Source organism: Centrocercus urophasianus, unplaced genomic scaffold (genome assembly GCF_019232065.1).
Source record: "Centrocercus urophasianus isolate 14NV4802_14NV808 unplaced genomic scaffold, USGS_Curo_1.0 seq_18, whole genome shotgun sequence".
In the NCBI taxonomy this organism is placed as follows: domain Eukaryota; kingdom Metazoa; phylum Chordata; class Aves; order Galliformes; family Phasianidae; genus Centrocercus; species Centrocercus urophasianus.
In genome coordinates, this window is record NW_024884733.1 from 4563225 (window position 1) to 4584913 (window position 21689).

The 21689-nt window shown below is 45.9% G+C and overlaps 1 protein-coding gene across 1 annotated transcript in view; it reads left to right on the forward strand.

The window, feature by feature from the left end:
- Positions 1–21689, forward strand: part of XPR1 (xenotropic and polytropic retrovirus receptor 1) — a 77224-nt gene that overhangs the window by 29491 nt on the left and 26044 nt on the right. The window contains exons 3-4 of the mRNA XM_042819110.1: positions 18245–18346; positions 21422–21645. Of these exons, the coding sequence (XP_042675044.1) occupies positions 18245–18346; positions 21422–21645 (326 nt within the window). The remainder of the gene's footprint in view (positions 1–18244; positions 18347–21421; positions 21646–21689) is intronic.

Consider the following 21689-nt stretch of genomic DNA (forward strand, 5'->3'; position numbering starts at 1 on the left):
TACTGAAGCAGCTTGGTGCGTTCCCAGTTGGCACCTGTCCCATCAGGGCTTGCTGGTAGCGAGTTTGCTGGACTGCTGTATAGCTAGCCTGTGGATATCCAGGGTTTTAATCCTTTCTACCTCTAGAGCCAGACCCTATTTACATTGCATGTATAGAACAAAAATGTGGAATACCCTCAGTGCCCAGTTTTTTGGGCTTTTCGAAGGGTTTGTGTCACTACAATGTGAGAACAGATATTTCAGCTGGTGAGCACTGCTTTTTATCTTTTCTCTCTACGTTTTTAAGGCACCCCTGGTCCTGTACTCAGCCCCTGGTGTGATGTGGTCAGGAGGAGCCCTTGCTCGTGCTGCCCCATGATGCATTCCAGGGCTGAATTCTGGAGGAAAGGTCTCTGTGTGCAGGCAGACTTGTGCCTCCTATTCCCTTCTCAGTATTCAGCAGGTGTCCTCTGTGCATGCCAGCCCTTCTTTGGAGGTTAGAGAAGAGTAAGGCTTAATAAAACTCTCAGAAGTCAGAGTGACCATGGTAAAGGCCACACCAACAGCAGGGGAGGAGCTGCTGATGACCCCTGAGTTCTCAGCAGGAGCCTGTCCTTACCTCTCCTCTTGTACCTGGGGATTTATTTCATACTTGTGTTCACTTCCCCCTCTCTCTCCTCTCCAGATGAATCTTGGTCTTTTGACTCAGAACCTGGGTTGTCCTTCTACTTGCATACACTTATAAATTCCTCGCTCTGTTTGTGCTATCTTTGATGTGAATACCACTTCCTCTGTTGCCACAACATCGAGACTATAAAAAGTACTCTGAAAGCATCAGAAACATTCTCTAGAAGATATTTAATTAAACCCATAGTTTCCAGTGTGCCTCGAACACGTATATAGTTCCAACTCATGACACTGTGATAATAAGATGACAGTTCTAAAATGTGGTGCTTTGGCTAAACCTCCTCATCTTCTTTTTTCCGCTACGGGGGCTCTGGATGCTACAGCCTTCATATGGTAGATGAATTCCTTGGCAATTTGCTCTGCTGGCAGTCTACACCCATCAACCATTGAAAAGCTGGGCATTTATGTTCAGTTCCTGTAGCCTTGTTGTCCCTTGTCACCGCAATGGGGTAAATGGTTCTTGTCTTGAGAATTTGTAAAAAACCCTAATGTAATTCTTGTTTGGAGATGCCTTACCATGAGTGAGGCCTTCAACATCTGTTTCTGTATCCCCTTCATTGCAAGTGGAATTCCATTTTTCTCTGGAACTGAAGTGCTCCTCGTTACTCAAGGATTCAGAGGTGAGCAATGGAAGGGCCTTGGTTCTGATGGTGGAGCTATGAAGCAGTTCCTCTGCTGATGGGAGCAGATGGAGGTCCTGGAGCTGGAGCCATGTGCTACATGGTCTGGCAGTGCCCCCAGCAGCTCAACTCATTGTGTGGGGGTAAGAAAAGCACCAAAAATGCACAACATGAGGATTACTTTGGGATCGACAACTGTCAAACCACTCGCAGAAGACTAATCAGGTTTGGGACTGACGAGCGTGGAAGCGATTACAGCTTTCCTTAAGCTCTGAGGCCTTTGTCGTTTCATTTCCCTCCCGTGGGCCATAGGATTAGTTTGTCAGCAAACATATTGCTTCTCAACTTGCTATTTGCAAAAAGGAGAGCAAGACCTGAGCCTATGTATCCTCCTGTAGCAGAAATGCTAAGTCATGGCCTGGAGCAGTGATTGAGCACCTGGTGGGAAGGCAGGGCCAACCCAGGGGAGCTCAGGTGTGTGCAGTGAACCTTAGTGATGGAAGGGATAGAGCCAGGATCCACTCCTCATTTAAGGGCTGGCAGTGGAGGCGAGGGTATATTGCTGGAGATCCCTGCCTTCCAAAGGTCTTCCAAAGGGTAAGCAAGTTTTCTTTTGTTTCTGCATCTGCAGCATCTATGTTTGGGCTTGTCCTCATTTGCTGCAGCTTAGGATTGTGCTGCTGTTACTGTGGTGCTATCCATTACATTACAGCATCACATCTTCCTTCCCCTGCTTTCACCGGTGACTGTAGCCAGTGAAATCTGTGCCCAGCAGAAGCTGAATGACCCCAGCTGGTGCTGGCAGTGATGTGTATGGTGCAGGTCAACGTGCCCTGCTCCAGCTCCTATTTCTTGCAGGCGGAAGCAGCCCCTTGCCTCTGGCATCCTGCTCAGAGTGAGGTGCTGCTTTAAGCCTGAGTACTATAAATGTCTGCTTGGGATAATAACATATTTCATGATTGTGATCATTCAGCTAGATAATTACTTGAAAATATTGGGGGTGGGGGCAGTATTTATTTCCGTAAATTGAAGCAATTAGATTGCAACCTTCTGCTCAGCTTTATAAATGCGTTGGTGAAGCTCTTCCATCCCACAGATATGCAGCTATATAAGTCTGGCCTGGTGGGTGCCCTGCCTTTGGCTCTGGGCAACCCCAGTGCCCTTGTTCTCACCAGAAGCTCTGTTTCCGTACGAGTGGGTTTTATTTCTTTCAAGCACTGTGCTGGCTTTTTTTCTTCAACGCCGTGGATTAAACATCCTTAATCATTAATGATTGTGATTCAAAACGCTTGGCATAGATTTCCGAGCTACGAGTTTTGATCCTAAATGAAGTAATTTTTCTTCCCATGTGGTATTTCCCATCTTTGGATAAGATGCTTTGAAGTCAAGCAAATGCAGTTTAACTTTGAAAACAGTGGCGATGTACTGTTTATGACTGCAGTGTTTCTCTAAGTTCTTTTCTGATAAAACAGAATGACTTTTTTGAAGGTGATTCTTTCTGCAGATACTACAGTATGTAAAAAAAAAAAAATGCTACCGTGGGAGGGAGATTGGTTGAAAAACTCAAGTATTAATTTTTCATTTCTGCTGTATCTTTGAGACCTCTCCAATGATACTCTTTTCCTTCTCTTTCATCCTATTAAGAGAAATCGTAGACCACGAGGTTGTCCCTTTTTCGAACCTTGACGTGAAGGTGTTTCTTCTCAGCAGAGTAAATCAGAGTACAACCTATATTCACAGCCCATTGCTCTGATTAGCTTTCTTTGGCGTAACTAAAAAGCCAGTGAATAATCTGTCCAACCTCTAGGAATGGCTTACATTTGTTTTATTTTCAGATCTGTGTCATTTCTGGTGATGAAAGTTGTCTCCGTACTCTCCCATTGCGTGGCTGCAGGCAGCTTTAGGACTTTGTCATGCACCTTATTTAGACTGAACAAAGCCAGCCTTCCTTGTCTCTCTCAGCTTTGTTATCTTTGGCATTTTTGTAGGAGATGCAAATGATCTGGAGGACTTTTTGCTTTTCAGCTGCCTCTTTGCTTTTCAAGGTGAAAGGGAATATCCACTGGAACAACACCAATTGGCATAGGGCTGCTCAGGCTTTCTTGCTTGTTGCAGACTGCAAGTCTGGACAACCTTTGTTTGCAGACAGTGCATGTCTTGTGTCAGGCTTGACTTGTTTGTAAACAATTCCAGCTGAAGGGGAACTCCCCGACATGCCAGACAGGTGACCTGTGTCCAGGATGAGTGCCTGGCTGTGTGTGGCTGGGAGCAAGGTGCTGCTCTGAGCTAAGGGGCTCCCTGCAAGCTCAGACAGGTTTCAAAGAAGCTTTTAGGCGTATGTTGTTGACTGTATGCTGGTGTGACTTGCAAAAATAAAGAAGGGACGTTGAACAGCCAGAAGTCTTCCTTCTTAATCTTTCCTTAACAAATTAAGCCTGCTTATTAATTTATTAGAGGAGCAGACAGCTGCTGAATGTGCTCCTGTTTTGGTCACAAGACTGTGATTTGGTGCTGAGTTTTTCCCTGAAGAAGCAGGGAAGAAAGGGAAGGAGGAGTGGAAGGCTGGGAAGTGCTTGCTTGGAGCTGAGTCAATTCCAGAATGATGGCCCAGGCCCATGGGGGTTGGCTGTGCTGGAATATCCAGCAGGGCAGGCATGGATCAGCATGGGGCAAAGCTCCGGTGCAGAGGCACGAAGATGATAGAAATGGTTTAACCAGCATCTTCGTAATGGTTGTGTTTTCAGAGTTAACCAGTTCAGGCATATGCAAACCCAGAGCTCCTTACCAGTCGTGTTGTTAATTATATTTGCCTGAAGTTTATAATGCAGGCTTATTTGCAGACGGGGTGTGGGAGTTCTGGTACTTGTTCATGGTGTGTTTTCCAGCTCTGGGGTTTCTCAGCCAGCTCTGTGCACTCTTTTAGCCTACATCTTACTTATTTTTGAAAGTACCTGACCTTAAGATATATTACTTTAAAAGGCAAATCTTGTTAAATTTTGTAATTGAATCAATTCCGTGCCAGTTCTCCATAATTTTCACGTTGAAGTATAACTCTGCCATGGAGAAAGCTGGCTCTAACACGAGTCCTTTCCTAAATGAGCATTTCTGTCCATGTCTCCATTTTCCTCCATTGCTTAAAGCCCAAACAAGTGCTGTAGCTTCCTTGGAGATCCTGGTTTTGCTTCAAACCATCTTGCAGCATATTTCGTTCTTGCTGCTGCAAATGCACTGTAATTGGCCAATTTTCCCATTTTACTCCTGTTTTTCAAGTCCTGCTTTTCTTCTGCTCAATGTACTCACTACTGTCAGCTTAGCTTCGGACCTATTAAAATATTGTGTTGCTTTATTTAGTCTCTTTCTCCCTCGCTATAGTATTAGTACATGCTCAGAATTCACAATAGTTTCTCACAGTCGTGGTTTTGCTCTCTTCCTGCACTCTTCCTTTAAGGATTGGCCTAAACTATTCCCAGGGATTTAAGCTGGGGGAAGAAAACCAATTGTGTTGTCTGTGTGTCAATGCCCCATCCTTAGAGGCATTCAAGGCCAGGCTGGATGTGGCTCTGGGCAGCCTGTTCTGGTTGTTGGCGACCCTGCACATAGCAGGGGGTTGAAACCAAATGAGCATTGTGGTCCTTTTCAATCCAGGTCATTCTATGATTTTATTCTTGGAACATTCTCTTAGATGGGGCATTGAGAAGGCTATTTGGAAATGGAAGGTCTTTAATTGAAGAAATGCCTTTGTTTCTACACTCACTCATGCATCTGTAATTTAAGAGCGCAGGTGTCAAAGGCAGAGGTGAGTGGCCTGAGTACCTATCTTGAACCACAGATAACAAGGCCTAATGTTCTTCTTTCCTCCGCTGTCTGGCAGGAAAAAAAAATCTGCATGTAATTATTGTAGATAAACCTGTGTTTTTAGTCATATCTATGGATTTGGTTGGGCGGTTTGGACAGCCAAGCTAAATTGCAGTGTAGTTCGTCTGCTCTCTTCCCAGGTTTGAGAATGCATCAGATTAATGCTCCCGATAGCAGGAGTGGCTGTCGCTTCCATTTCTGAGACGCTGCCTGGTGTCCTGTGATACACAGCAGAACATGATTAGGATGTCTCAAGGGATTTTCACCTTTCCAGCCCTTTCCTGATCCCCGTTTTCCTTTTCTCCTCTGCCGGTGCCACGTTTCCAGCTCACAGTCAAGGCTCACAGCTCCCCTTTCAGCTTTCTGCAGTCTCCTTGAAATGTGAAATTCACCATGTAGTGAGGTCTCTGTAGTTACTGCTGAACGTTGTTCCTTTTCTGATCCCTACAGGTTTAATTCTGCCGCTCGGTATTTTACAGAAGCGAATGTTACTGGCCTCCTCTGATGTCTTTGGCTTTGTAAAGCTTTGTAGAAATGGCTCTTTGAAGAAAGAACAATTCCGCAATTAGTAGGATTTTGCTCGGTGTTAGGGGTTGAGAATCTTGCTGGCAAGGGAGCTGGCTCTGGGCCAGGACATGCTTTTAGATATCCGTATTGTGATCCTGTTTCCCAAGGCAGCTCAAAGGCAGCCCAGCCCCACAGCTTGGCTGCTGGGGGGGAAGGCGCGTGCTGGGAGGAGGCCATCTTGTCAGCCTTCCCTTTCCTTGCAGGAGCAGCCCTTTGTGCCTTGCCTTTCTGCAAGCTTTTCCCCCCCTCTGTTATCGGTAATAGTAATAAAGACTAATAACTCAGTAATAATGAGCTTTTTCTTGCTGTTGCATCCCCATGGAGCTGCCTTGTTTTCTCATGGCCTAGGGGACTCCCTCCTTGTTCACAGCCTCCTCCTTCATGCCTCTTCCCAGTGAGCAGCTGCTGGGATGGGGGGACTAGCTGTAGCTCCCAGGAGGTGTTTTTTCCTGCCCTGGAGGACAAGTGCAAGAATGTGTTGTCTGAATGGGTTTATTCTCAGACGTCCCTGCCGTGGCTTAAAAGCTTTGAGTTTGGTGCACGTTACGATATTGGTATCTTTAGAAGAAAGCTGCCAACGTGATCAAAACAGAGCAAAGGAAAAACAGGCTCTTGGGACTTTTGAGAGTGGAGCCTGCTGACCTCAATACCTCCCTCCAGCACTTAAAGTGAAGCTGCTCAGACGGTAAGCTTCCATCTGGCTGAGATTCAGAGCTGCTTTTGGTAGTACGCAGGACCAGACGTGCCAGCCACCTTGGTCCCTCCCTGCATAGATCACAGTGGTGTGAGGACAGGAGCATCACCACCAGGGTGCTGCAGTGCTGTTATCCTCTTTGGTTTCCTTAAGCCTTGGTTGCTGGTCTGCTTTCAGCTGAGTTGGCGTTAGTGCTGCTCGCTCACCCTGACCAGCAGAAGCTCATTTTGGTGCCAGCTCCCGTGGGACGTTTCCCATGATGGATTCCCATACAGGGAGTGAGCAGATCAGCTCGTGTCCTTTGGTATCTCTTTGTCAGATGATTTTTTTCCTTGTTACCACGGCAACCCCTCCTACTCACCCCCAGCACCCGAGGTCTCCATACAATGTCACTTATTGTCTGTGACGATTATTAGGCTATTATTAAAGTACTGCTGAAGTATGTCAGGATCCTGCAGGAATTTCAAACAAGTGGGAGCATAGACAATAGGGAGCACGCGTGCATCGTGCTGCTGGGGGAACACGCCTGCAACCTTCAAAGAGCATTTTGGAATAAGCACGAGGGGTTTTGCCAAAGTGAAGAGAGGTCAGAGCAATGCTATCGTGTGCATGGAACGTGGCTGTGTCAGTGCTGGTTTGCTTCTGCTTCTGGCACCTCTGCAAGCAGCGTAGCACCGAGAATACTGCGTGGATAGAAGCAGTAGTGTAATATTCACACCATAGATGGTTGGGGAGTGATCCTTACTGGAAGGTCTTGGGCATTTGCTATGTGTCTGAGTTTAAAAATGAGTTGGCCATCATCAGTGAAAGGATGCTCCACAGCTGTGCAGTGAGCAGGTGAGAAAAGAAAGGGAACCTCAAAATGATGCGTTACAGATCACAGCAGATCATAGTGCTTTTTTTTTTTTTTTTTTTTTTTTTTATTCTTAGAAGAACCTCTTTGTCTATTTCCCAGCTACAGGAATTTGGGAGATGAGAAGAAGGACTCACTTTGCCCTCTCCCTGTGCAGTAAGCAGCCTGGGCTTATGCTACTGAAGCCCCTGTTCCACATGCAGCAGTAAGAGCATAGCCTTTTCCATTCCTCCCCACACCCTAGAAGTGAATTCTCTGCTGCCTTTGTCTTGCTGCTGCAGCCCTTCTGTGCAGCTATAGCAGAGCTGACAGGGTTTTATGGCACCTTATCGATTTCATCCAGGAATTTCCTTCCCAGCACCTGCAGTGTTGTCATGGGTCAAATATGTCACCAGACTGATGTGGCATTTCATTTCTAAAAGCTGCCAAAGAGGACAGCAGCTCGCTGATAACATCTTTCTGTCAGGCTGCGCAAATGTGAGGAGCAGTTGTGAGAGTGCAGATGGCAAATTTGTTCATGGTTTTGCATATGTAAAAAAGAAAAGGGAAAAAAAGAGGGAGGGTTTGAAAGAACCTCAGTTCTTACTGTTGGCACGTGAGACTGGCTCTTTAGAAACTAATTTCTCTGAACAGGTTGCTATAAATTTTTCTTAAGATGCAGTGCCACAACTTCTCTTCGTCCCTGGAGAGAGATTCTTCCTCCTTCCCCAGCTTACTGCACAAATAGAGAGCTCTGCCTCGTCGCTTAGCACTGCGATAAGCACGGAAGATGAGTATCTGGAGATGTTTGTATGCCTGTTAGTTGTTTCTCTTAGCCTAGAGTACAATAGTACCAGGCTGACGTACAAAGCGTTTCTCAGTTCTTATCTGCAGCCTTTCTGCCCTTCTCATGTAGGTAGCAGCAGGGAGAGCATCTCAGCTAGCAGAGAGCCTGGATGCAGTTGCTGGCTGGAGCCAGGGCTTGGGCTCACAGCTACAGGTCCTGGTAGTTCCAGTACCATTTAGATTGGTCTTTCCAAGCTTGTTCCTCAAATGGAAGGCTGATTTAGTGACCAGTGCCTTCTGGCAGCCAGGCTGCCGGCACGTAGCTGCAATTTGTGCCTGGCTGTCCTCTGTCCCTCCACACAGCCCAGTGTAGTTCATGCTGCCAACAGACACACATCAACAGGCACTGGATACTCTTTGCTCTTAATTGCAGTTCCCTTTATTAAGCTGAATTCAGGAGCACAATGGTGGAGGTTATCATCTTTGGAGAGCAGAGATATGCCAAAGCTTTTGTCGCAGCAGATATCAGTTTTGTTGGTGTTTTTTTTTTTTTTTTTTTTGGACACAGACTTGTTGGCATCCTTTTGACAACCCCATCTTGTATTTCTGCTGCATTTTGACTGTTTTGTCATCTGCATGCTACCTGCCATGTGGCATATTTCATGGACTTGTTTGGCAAACGGAGGGAAAATACTTCCATGTTCTGCTTTAAAAATAGTGCAGCCGTCTGGAAGCCCAATTATGCTGTGCTGTGGGATTACCTCGATGACACTGTCTCTGAAGGCAGATTGATAGCTCCCAAATTGCACTTCTTGGGGGGGGGGATGGAGGAGGGAGCGGACTGATAAAACAGCAAAGAAACCCCAAATCAATTGGTATGGAGTTGGAGGGTGGCTGTAGTGTTTTGGCTTCCTTTTGGTGAGAAGTTACAGTCATTTCAGGGCACGAAGCCGGAGCTCCCTGCAGAGCTGGCAGCCCCATGCTCAGCCAGCAGCAGTGGCCACGTTGCTAATTCGGGGTGCTGTAAGCTGAACCAGGAGCAAAGCGCTCTCGTCAGCGCAGGAGCAAATGCAGCATCAGCAGCTTGCGTTGCAAGCAGGATGGCTATCGTATGTGTACGGTGCTTTAGTCTTGGCAGACTCTTAAGGTTTTTCAGTCTGAGACGTGGCTTTGGAGTTAGTTTTGTACCTCTCGCCTTCAGGAAGCTCGGTGTGCACAGAAACAGAGCTTTTCCTTGTGTCCCAAGCGTACAGTTTTGCTTCGTTCATTGCATCCTGTCCCTCCTGACCCATCCCTCTTTTCTTTCAGGCCTGTAATGAATTAATGATTTTATGTAAATGTGCTGTTTGATGGACTTGGGAGGTGTGCCCTGGGACTTGTTTAAGCTATCACATAGGAAATGCATCATCTGTTCCGTGCTTTCTGCAATTGCCATCGTTTTTATTTTTCCTTTATTCCTTTTCCCTAATTTCTAATCTTTTTTTCCCTTCTTTCATCCTTCAAAGCATGTGTAGACCATTTGCCCGCCTTTAAGGATTTAATTGTTTCTCAGCCCTGTCTCCCTGCCCCACCCCCTATATTCTGCCTTAAATAGGAAGCCAGAAGCAACCCTCCCTGCATTACATACCTGATTGCTATTCAGTTCCCAGGGGGGAGGCACTGAGAGCTAAAAAGCAGGGGCTGGAGGTCCAGGCTCTCAGGTTAGACTCACTGAATGTCACTAATTAGAGCAGAGTAGCTGCTTACATATTTATTCATGTTTCAGAACAGTTGGTGAATCAATTGAGTGAATGAACTGGGGCAGCCTCTGTGTTTCTTGGGGGTTGAAATAAAGCCCCAGGACCTACTTGAGCTGATTGGTGCTGGTGTATAGTGGTGTGAATGTGGCAAAACAGTTCTTATGCCTTTCTGTGTGACACAGCAGTAATGTTTTATGCTCTTCCTACCTTCTGTTGTCCTGCTGGTGAGGAACTGGTTCCCTCTTCCCAGACACTTTCCAAAAAAACCCTGCTTAACTTGGGTGAGAAGAAAATGCTGTCATCTCGAAGGCCATCCTCACTCTATTTGTAGTTAAGGTAATGAATTAGTTTCCCTAAAGGTTACATTAAAATCCTTGCAGGGTTTTAAAATCAGGACGACAACAACTTTGCGCTGATGCATTGCTGACAGATTTAACGGTGCAGAATAACCTTGTAATACCCAGTTTCCTTTTTTTTTTCTTTTTTTTTTTTCCCAAGGAACAGATTGGTTTCCCTGCAAACACCTTGAAGTGTTGCCTTTCACCAAAATCCCCTCTGAATTTAGCTCTGCTTTTCACCCTTGAGTGGGTTTGTGGCATGGGGCAGTGGGAGCCTCCTGCTCCCCAGCAGGGAGCTCTGTGTTCCAGCTGCTCATCCGCCAGGAGCAGTGCTCATTTCTGCAGTCCTAGCAGCTGCCTGCAAGGCTCAAGCACAGCTAGTGGGGTGAGAATCACGTTTTTGGATTCTGCTTTCATGAGAAGTAGGGCAGACTCTGCATATCTCTGAGTCCGGATTTCCTGGAGCATGGCAAAATCATGGCTAGGAGAGACTCTGTGTTCCTCCCTGCTTTCTCCCACTCCACTTTTGCTTGGCTCTCTATTTTGTTCATAACGTCCATACTTTAAATAAGGAACAATCTTGAATTTAAGCAGTTTTGTAAGTAGTGAAGTCTCAAATCAGCCACTGCTGCAGGGTGAGTGGTACCTTGTTGGCCGCTGCTTGGCAAAGCCAAGGTCTGAAAGGCTTGCAGGTTTCTCACAGCAAAGCATGCTTCCTCTCATCCGCCCTTGACAGGGAGAGCACCTGCACGTAAGGTAAGGTTGAGAAATGTAACTCGAAAGGTACAGATAAGGTAAGGTTGAGAAATGGTGAGGGCAGCTGGTCCCTTTTGTGAGGTGCATCCTGTAACTCCATCACCATGTTCAAAAGCTAGTTCAACTGTTGACACAGAACAGCACCACACCAATGTGTTTTAATGCCAGTTTTTGTGTGGTGTGCACAGTAAAGCTGGGCTGCTTATCCTGACCTTGCAGCCCTGTTGGCTGCTGCTGGGTTGCACAACCTGAAGGTGAAGCTGGCTTCTTTGGGCAGTTGTCTATTCAGGGTCATTGGAAACATCTTCTGCCCATGTGCACTGCAGTGTAACTCGGGCTTTTGTCATGCTCTCAAGCAGGGATGCAGCAGTGGTGGTTGCAAGGCACCGCAGTGCTCCTGGAGATGCAGTCAAGAGGTGGTTAGGAAGCTGGGCCCTTTGTTTCCCCTGCTCAGCATGCTTGCTTCCAGTTTGTTTCTGAAAGCAAAGCCCACTGGTGCTGGCAGTTAGTTCTGCAGTTTGTGTATTCCTGTCCTGCCAGGTTTTGTTCTGTTAGCAATAGAAATTACTGAATGCTTCCTTTGGCTGCGTTATTTACCAAGTGCCAGCAGCGCTGCGTCTTGCTCCTGGGAGAATGTCGGGGGGAATCACATGCCTCTAAATCATTCTTCTCATTTGAGGTGTAAAAAAAAAACCCAACAAAACAGCAACCCTTTCTTAAAGTATTCCAGCCTGCTCTAGGCAGACAAGCTTCCTGTAGTTCCTGCCTGGGGACTGGGGCTGAGCAAAGGGGCGAGCGAGTGCACAGGCAAGCAAACAAGGCTATTGAATCCTGAACTGGAATTGCCCCAGACTTGCGTGCACTGGAAAGCTTCTGCTTGCTGGGCTGGAGTGGGGTCCCAGTGAGCAGCAGGGTGAGGCTGGGGCTGGGGCAGGGCTGGGCTATGTGGGAGTCAGCAGCATCTGTTGCAGGTGCTGAGTGTGAAGGTCCCCTGATACAACCTAACGCAGAGCCGCTCTCCAGCCCTGTGCCGTTTCTCCAAGATACCGTGGAAGCGCATTTTTCTTCGTCTGATAATTGCTTGCTTATTATCTTCTCGCTGACTGTTTGCTCTTAATAGCTGGTTTTAAAAAAAGGAAAAAAAGAAAAATGAATTGGAATAGTTTGCTCCCTGGGGGGGGATGAAGCCATCGCTGGTGTGCTTATAGCAGGCTTGTCTTTGTGCTGCGTGGCTGCTTCCCTGTATGGGGAGCCTGTCGCTTGTTCTGCATCGTTAGTTTTCTCTTTCTGGTTGCTCTCAATATTAATTGAAGTCTTTCCCCAGACACAGCTTTGTTAATCTTCCTTTTCTCATTGCCCTCTCCCAGGCTTTGATATCCCCAGCAAACACGCTTCAGTGTGCCTGAGATTTAAAAGCAGCCCTGTTTTCCTTGCTAATGTTGGTGCTCCCTTTGTTCACCTGTTCCTTACTGCCACTTTTTAGCAATTTTCTTTCTGTCCTTAACATTCCTAGCCTTGTTTGTTTTTTGTTACAAGGATTTCTGGGGTGGTGGGGGGAGGTCTGGTATCAGCTCCATTTATGCAGCGTGGCTCTCGATCCATTAGCCTCATTGCATTTCTGCCTGTTCCCTGTTCTGTCTCCCTGAGATGTGGTGTGCTGGGCTTCCCCTTCCCCGTCCTGTCCCATCCTGTTCTGTCCTGCCTTGCTGGCAGCATCATCCTGTTCCTCCCAGGGTTTTTAAGAAGCTCAAATGCTCCTAATTTCAGCATTTCCCTAAAGGTTTTCAGCATCATTGCTGGCAACCTGCAGGAGGAAGCTGTAGCTTGCATCTAGTTCATTTCTAGCAACTGCAGCTAGATGCTTACAAGTGATGGAAGTTTGAATGACTGAGCTGTTTTAGGTGTGGGCACCTGAGCTCAGTTCCAGGCAGCTATGTGGGCCTCCCCAGTGCCTGCTCAACAGCTGAGCTGCAGCCAGGCTTCAGACAGTTCTGTAATGAGAAGGTAATTGCTACTGCTTTCTAAAAGTCTGGGAGTATGACCATTAAAACGGGAGGCTCGATAAAAGAAGCATAAACAGTCATTTTATTATGGAGCTTTATCTCAGACAAACAGCCTTTTTTGCTTGATTAAATTATTGGCGAGATTGAGCCGATGTCTTTCTTGATAGATACAAATTCCCATTGAAAACGATGGGAAAGCTTCTTCTTAGTTCTCTTGCTATGCCATGAAGCGTGACCTTCTTCACAAGGGAAGTAATATTTATGGCTTTTAGGGTGAGAGATCTCTGCTACATTCAGCACCAGAGTGTTTGAGTTTCCTTTAATTTCCCCTGGTGTTGCATTGCCAGTCCCTGTGGTGATTACTCCCATCATTGATTTGAGCTCAAATCTATAGGATTGCAGCCTCCCCCACCCCTTTGTAGAGCAGGTGCATCTTAAACATCTCTTGGCTAGAAAGTTGGGAGCTGTAGCACAGAGTAGCAGAGGGCTTGCTGAAATCATTGAGTTTTGCCAGGCTGAAGGAACACGTTTGCCAGAACTGAAGGAACAGGTGAATGTAGGGAAAAACTTCAATTGGAACTTGGAACACCCAATTTTAAGTCATCAGTTCTAATCTTGGTGTTCTGTGCTGCTGTGTATCTTTATTGCTGCTTGTCTTCCGTGTTTGCTTTGCTTAAGGACCAGGCTGGGAACTTGGGGAAGCATCCTTTACACCTACCCAAATGAGTTTCCAGAAGGAAGGCATTCTTCTGCTCTTGTAGCTGGGTAAAACACGAGGCCCTGTGTTACTTAACCACAGATGTGTTAAACTGTGAGGTGAGTTTTGTGCAACCATCGTTGCTGCAGGGCTGCTTCATTTAAAGGAAAGCCAGGTCTCCAGGCAGCGGGATGGCAGCAGTCGGAATGTGTGGGCACGTTGCTTAACCAGGGACGTGCCTGCTGCCATCCTGGTCCTTCCACCAACCTTTGATATCTCTGTTGGCATCGCTGGCTGCTTGCTTCAACTGGGCAAACCTGGTCTGTGTGTCTGGGCAGGTCCTGGGATGCATGGAGCAAGCTTCTCAACCCCTGCTCTCTGTTCTTTGGCCCATGAACATGTGATGGTCGGTGTGAAACTTCATCTGGAGCCATGGTTCTTCTTGGCCCTCTCTTCTTCACTCTTAAGTGTGTGGCATATTTCTGGTTTAGCTTTCCAGGAAACTTTTCTAAAGCATTTAATAAATCTTTATTTTTCTCCTTGAAAAGAAAGAGAATTCAAAGGTTGTTCTTAACCAGGGAAGGCAGGTATTGCAAGTCCCGCCCCTCTGTGACATCTCTTGGTGTTTAGATTTGCCCTATTGCATTAATTCTATGTTTATGGCAGATTGTGGAGTATTGCTTGTTATTTCTCTTATTTTTTTCTGCTACTGCCTTGCTGTCCTTCACATGTGAGGTACCCCCTAGCCTAGGTCCTGTAAGCCCCATAGTAGCACATCATGGAGTGTCATGGTCACTTGTAGGGACAGGTAGCAATGGGGATAGACTTCTGGAGCTGAAAGGGCACTGTGCAGAAATCAAACAACCCAGTGATGTTCAGGACTAACTGCCAGCCTTTTCTATGCCTGATTTTCTTACCAGGATAGTACCATTGCTTTAGATTCTGTGCTTACAGAGTCATAGGCACTCAGTTATTTAACTAGCTGGAAGGCACTTTGTGGAGGTTGCTTTTGCTTCCCTTCTAAATAAACCATCTACAAGAATACAACTTCCAGTGATACAACCTCAAAGTAAGGGAACAGAGTTTTTACCCACCTGAAAATTGTAATTTCCAAAGATATTCTGAAATGGATTCCATTTATTCTGGGTTAACGGTAGAACCACTGCATGGCAAACCAAAGCCTGAGACAAATTATGTTGGTGGTTTGCAGCAGCTCTTCCTTCCTCGTCCCCTACCTGCCCACAAACGCTGCCTGTGCAGACAGCACAACCTCACTTGCTACCTGACTGTTCATTTTTTATTTCTGGAGTTATTTCTCCAACTTAGGCCAAATTAGATTTGGTTATTAAGGCAGTCATTAAGTGGAAAGCTGAAAGCTGACCAGCACATCTGGAATTGTTTAGAAAAGCAGGTACAGCCTACTTAAATTTTCTTATTTTTGGTGTTTTTTTTAAAACATTACCTAATGTATGAAGCTTCTTGCATGCTGCTTTTTTGGTTTCAAGGCCACATTTTTGTTGATGGACTCTTCTGAGAGAGAGTTGTACCATTGCACACAAATGTATAGTTTCTCAGAAGTGAAGGTGAAACATGAAAGCAAATGTTCTTTCCATGCAAAATGAGTGAAGTAGTGTCTGCTTCCTCTCTCTTCCCATAGCAAGAATAAAAGGTTCTATATCTATGCTCTGAACTCTTAGAAGTGTTCTTGTACTTATTTGCCACAAGATTGGGCATGAAAATGCATGGTGAGTAATTAATTTCTTAGAAGCTGGATGAGTGATACCATGTGCAGCTGACAGGAGTGTGGCTTACTGCACAGGAGGAGGGAGTTGGTGCATGGAAGTATCTTGGCCTTGGAAAAATCCCCCAGTAAACATGGGGATGACTCATTAGCGATGTAGAGATGATCTTTGTTCCTGTATTTATGAGCTATACTGCTTGAGTTCTAGCTGTAAAGCTCTTTGTTGTACCGTGCAAGAGGTTGGGGAACTCTTGGGCCTGTGGGACTGTCAAGGACGTTAGAAAATGGTGGTTGAGCAGAGGGGAGGAGCTGGTGGGGGTTGGAGGCAGATGCATTTCTCCAACCAGAGATCTGTGGATGCCCCATCACTGGGGATGTTCAAGACCAGGTTAGATGGTCCCTGGGCAGCCTGGTTTGGTACCAGATCTGGAGGTTGGTGGCTCTGCCTGTGGCAAAGGGGTTGGAATTTGGATTTGGTGATCCTTGGGGTCCTTTCCAATCCAAGCTGTTCTATGATTCATTAAATTAACTTTTTTTTTTTCTTTTATTTATTTATTTTTTTTTTAGAATTTCTTATAAGCTGGAAGCCTGCAGATTTTCCAGAGCCTGGTCACGCTGTGTTGTTGTGGCCCTGTTTGAGCCCAAGGCACAGGGCTTTTTGGTAGCAAGAGGCCAACAGCAGGGCACAGCAAACATATAACATATCCAGGCAGCCCAGTAGTATGTGAAAGTGAGTAAGCAAGCAGCCCAGTACGCCGATCACTTGTTTCTGTGCTGCAGCTGCACAACACAAGAATTTGGATGCATAGTTCTCATGTGCTGAGAAATGACTGTGTGGGGCAGTGCAGGAACGCATGGCAGTTTTTCAACTTCAGGCTCTATTGTAGGTGAGCTCTGTGCAGGCCAGAAAGCGCAGAGATGGGAATATATCCCAATTGGTCCAGCTTGCAACGTGATTTTGCAAGGAAGGGCAAAAGGCTTTTGGGCTTAATGCCTTGTCCTCTGCAGCAGGAAGGTGATGGCAAGAAACAACCGTATCGACTGGGCTCTCTTGGCAGCCTTGCTCATGGCAGCAGCACAGATTTTAGGGTAAAAGACTATTAGGGCTATAGAAATAGAACAAAAGAAAGGTTACCAGTGGTCCTTCTTGGCAGTGGTAGCTCGATGCCTTTTAACAACGGCTTCTGTTGTCATGGAGCTCCTGAATCCAAGGCTGAGTTCTGGCACTGTGATTTTCTCATGGCAGAAAATGTTGTCCTGTCCTAGCCTTGGGGGGAAGAACAAATAAAGGCAATAGCCTTGGCAGCACTTTATTATTGCAGCTCAATTGCTGAACTGCAGTGGGAACATTACCAAAGGGAAACCTTTTCTGCACAGAAAATCTTGATTTTGTTTTTAATTTACTATTTTTTTATTTTTATTTTTTTAAAGTTGGCATCCACTGTGGTCTGCAAAATGTCTTTTATAAGAAGGTGTTTGGGTAAGGATATTGAATGGCTTATACAGAGCCTTGCTTTCCTCTGAGTCAGCAGTGTTTTGAGGTCCGAACAGAGACCTGAATTCCCCATCTCAAGGTTTTTGGAAGGTCTTTCATTAGTGGCTCATTAGTGCCTTAGAGTCCTTTTTCCCTCTTAACTTTGGATATGGTCAAACAGCTCTGTGCATCCATTGTCTTCTAAAATGACTGGTAAAGTAGAAAATAAGGTATTTCGTTGGCACCGTGTTGGTTTAGCCCTACCTGCATTGAGCTTCCCGTTACCATGTGAGGTGACATTTTGGAAGGAGCAGAAATACGTGGCCCTTCCTTAAGTCGGCTCTGTTTTGAAACTCTCTGATTACAGTTATTTAAAAACCTTCAGGCAACTGCTGGCCTAAAATCTGCCTATTAAGTACCACGCACTAATTTCTCTTGCTCCATCCACCCACACCTGTGGGATCGGGGCAAGTCTGGATTGGCTTCACCACTAGGGCTGCAGGGTATGGTGTGGCAACCACTGTGACTCTGCCCTTAGGAATGACCAGCTCCGAAGCAGAGCTGTTTCCCATCCTCCGGTGCTGTGTTTGTATGTGAAAGCTTAGAGGTTGAACTGAGGAAGCTGTTCTGTCCTCGGTTCCTGATTATACAACCACGAGAGGTTTAAGCAATGTCTTGAAGTGGCTGTTTTATTATAGCCTGGCTCTTGCTGAAGTCTGAAAGTCTGGCTCGGAGGTGTGTTGTTCAGTACAGCCCATCGCTGTGCTGACAATAGAGCTCCAGGAGAAAGCAATGGCTTGGCTTGGGTTTTGTGGATTGCCAGAACAGTGTCATCTTGGAAGTGCAAATCTCCAAGCTCTATGTGGGGGAAGGCTGCTGTGCCTTAGTGTCAGCAAAAGGAACGTGGCTGAAGCGTTCGGAAGAATTTGCTGAAAAGCTGTTCTAAACTGCCTATAAAGGGAGCAATAGGTAGTGAAGAGAAGGAAGGTTATGGTGATGGGAAGGTGGGAATGGTGGCTGAAGCCAGCGAGTCCACCAAGAAGGCCTTGGGCAGGCACATGGGGATGGAGTGTGGTTTATCCTTCCACCAGTGCCTGACTGTAGCATGGGTGATGTTTTAGTGTTGGTGAGATGGTAGGCAGCTGTCTTCACCCACGTGGCCCTGCAGGTGCAGTCATACAAGCTGGCAAGTAGGAATGAAGCATGTGAGATGTGCAGGAGCACACAGTGGAGGGTGTGAAACGATGATGGGAACTTGGGTCAATGGGCAACGCTGCTTCTGTGGGATTTTCCCCCTCAGTCTTTGAGCAATTCCTTTTACAGTCAAGTACGTGTTCCCATTGGACTTGTTTCTTCTTTCTCCATGTGACAAGGTGATATTGTTTTCCCCTGAAGAAATATTTCCGTGGCTACCATTTAGAAATATGTTCCTATATTCTTCTGTTTCAACTTATTTTTTCCTGTTTTGTTTTATAGACACAGATGAAGACACGGTAAAAAGATGTTTTGCCACGTTTGAAGAGAAGTTCTTCCAAACCTGTGAGAAAGAACTTGCCAAAATCAACATTTTCTATTCAGGTAAGGTGCTTATTTGTGTATATTTGTGGAAAATGCAGCAACATAAAAAAGAGTCTGAAGCTCTCAGGCTTTCAGAATAGCCACAGTGTCCATGGAAGGTCTAACATCAGGTAATTACAGGGCAGGTTTATATGGGAGACTGCTCTGGTTTAATCACAGACGTGGAACCAAACCATGGTTTTTGAATGGAAGAGAATGAAGGACAGGCACTTTCATTTCTTTGTAATAGCATCCTACTGAACTTCGAAGATGCTCTTAAATTTAAGTGGCAGCTTACATATAGGGCGCATTTCCTCATCCGTGGTGACAGTCTCTTGTGTGTGTTTAGGCAACTGCAGAGCTCCCCCGTTGGTGTTTTCGGAGCTTTTGCAGAAGGATCTACTGTGATCTTGCCTGTGTGTGTCCACTTGTCTGCCTTGACACTTCCAACAGGTTTTAAAGCACCTCATTTTAGCTTTTGCTGTGTTCTGGCGTAGATCAGTCAGAAGCAGTTTGTCACTGGCTGTATACACAATCCTGGTTAGTAAATTTGGGTAAAAATATGATGGTGTAAATTTCAAAGTGCTATTGTTTGTTTTCCCCGAGAAAGTTTGCGTTCCCACCCTTGATTTGCTCTGTTATATTGCTCCAAAAGGCTTTTGTGTACTGGTGTGCTCTAGTTCCACCCACCATTATATCTCAGCTGGTTTTCTGCCTCTTTTGGTAATGCTTGAAATGGGTTTTCAACTGGAAAAGAGTTTAAATATGGGTACAGTGAGGTACTGAGTGCTGCCATACTTTCTCTCAACATGCTCTTGATTTATTGGCATCTTGCATTAAAACAGGCTTTTGCAGCACTTCATGGTAGCCTTCTCTTTTTATTTTGATCGGATAACAAAGTTGAATTGTGCAAAGTATTTTAATAATCACCTAGTATGACTTTATTGCTAGCTGTTTTATTGCTGGCAGAGTCTGGGTGGTGAGCACAAGAATAGCTAAAAGCATAATAGATGCACTGAGTGTACACTGCTGCTTGCCTCTCTTCAGCTTCCATGTAGGGAAGCAAACCTCCCTTGGGCTGGCTGTGCCAGCTATCCTGGCTCTGTGGACCTGTTTTGATGGAGCCATGGTAGGTACATGGAAGGACAAGGCAAGAGGAGGTTTGTAGCTAGACACTGTTGGACCAGCTGGGTTGCACGCTTGAGTCTGTAGGCATTTTTCTATGTTCAATTCTTATGTCCCTGCCTAAACTCAGAACAGTTCTCAGTTGAGTTTCACCCTGACTGCTGTGTCAGAAAATACCATTGTTATGCTCAGAGACTTGTCTTACTTTCATAGAATCCTAGAATGGCCTGGATTGAAAAGGACCACGATGACCATCGAGTTCCAACCCCCTGCTATGTGCAGGGTCGCCAACCACCAGACCAGGCTGCCCAGAGCCACATTCTGAGCTGTTTAAGCTGTTCTAGTAGGAGATCCTGTGTGCTACAAGCTAGGCTCCATGGAAGAAGTTCTCTCAATTCATATGCACAGTGCACATGATAATTTTCCCTAATGAAGACCTGCTAGCACATACGCACCCACATCCACACACCCCTTCCCTCATTGTATAGAATGACATTAATAATACAGAATAGGATTTTTTCAATTTGCTGTCATTTCAAGAAGTTATAGGAGCAAATATGTGCAATTTGAAAATCTCTTGTGAAGAGATTTAAATAAGTCTTTTATTTGCAAGAGAGCAGTGTGACTGGAATAGTATGGAAACCCCTTATTAGTGTAGTTAACGTGAAGCTACGTAGAGCCACCAGTGAAGGAATGTTCTTTGTCTTGTTCATGTCAGAAGCATGCCCTGTTGGGCTCTGTTATAACTCCAGGCAGGTGGCTTGCATCATGACCTGCTACTTGCTATTTATTATGAGCTCACTATATGGCTTGTTAGACACTTGTCTTTATGACAATAAATATTTCCTGCTTGCAGGAAGGCTAATCCTTCTGCTGATCTCTGTTTTGTTTTCTCCTTCCCTCCTTTTCCTGTCCTGAAGGCTCTGCTCTGAGCACTGCCTTGTGCTGTGTGCTCAGAGACTGTTGGCTTCCATCAAGCGCAGTCTTAATTCCCCAGGCTATTATTCTGCCTCTGCAGGAAGGAAACCTGCCATTAAATAGATCTGATTTGATAACCAGTTTGTGATTATTTGGACTTCTCTCGAGTAAACTTATACCTGATTGAAAAGAAAAAATAGGGACGTTCTTGGATAGTTCCAGTGGAGAAATGCTTGCTGAAGAGTTAAGGTTTCATTTGTGGCCAGTTTTGGTTTGTGCTTGGGACCCTCCAGAGTGAATCCTTGTTATAATCTAAGTCGGTGTAATGCAGGGAGGTCTGAGAGAGCCTGCCCTGAATGCACTCTGGGCAGGGTTGCTGTGAGCTGCTATGGGCTGCTGGGTTGCCTTGTGGCTGTTAGCAGTTCTTAAACGTAGCCGTGGCCATGCAAGTAACTGTCATTCCAAGCTGGAACTTGGGGAGTTATTTTACCAGCTCCTTGGTGTGATGTTTTTTCCTGATCCTTCTCTTTAAGTTTGGAAAATAGTCCTTAGCTATCATTTTGTTGCGTTTTCGAGATAAGTTCAGTTTGGCAGCCCCTTTATTTGCTAACTAATGAGACAGTGCTTCTAACTGGTGCAATGCAACTGAGGGAAAGGAGGGGAAAGTGGTGATTGCAGATTGTGTACAGATGCCAGCAGCCTCGTAGCTGCTGATCAAAGCAGGAGCTGCATCTGTTACTGGGAGCTTGCCAGAGGGGTTGAGCTGCTCTCTGAGCTCCAAAACCCAGCCATGCACATGAAATGTGTTTCTTCTTTGATTTCTTTGCTGTCGTATAAAGCAGTAGCAACCACGTGGCCGGTAGTGGATGTGCAGATCCTCAAAGTGTTCTGCTGAATTTAACATTTGGTAGGTAAGGCCACGCAGTAAGTTGTTCTATGCAGAGCTATTTACCTACAGGCATATTGTTTGGGGAAAAAGCCATGCTTTCCTTTACAGGTCTGATAGGCAAGTTGCTGCCCACTCACCTGCCTTTTTCCTTCCTCTACCAACAGAAAAGCTTGCAGAAGCTCAGCGCAGATTCACTACTCTTCGGACGGAGTTACAGTCAACGTTGGATGCACAGAAAGAAGCCAGTGGGGCTTCCACGCTGCCGCGGCGCAGAAAGCCAGTCTTCCACCTGTCCCACGAGGAGCGTGTCCAGCATAGGAATATCAAAGACCTGAAATTGGCCTTCAGCGAGCTCTACCTCAGCCTCATCTTACTGCAGAACTATCAGGTACTCACAGAGGGAAGCACTTTGAGAAAGCTCTGTGTCTCCAC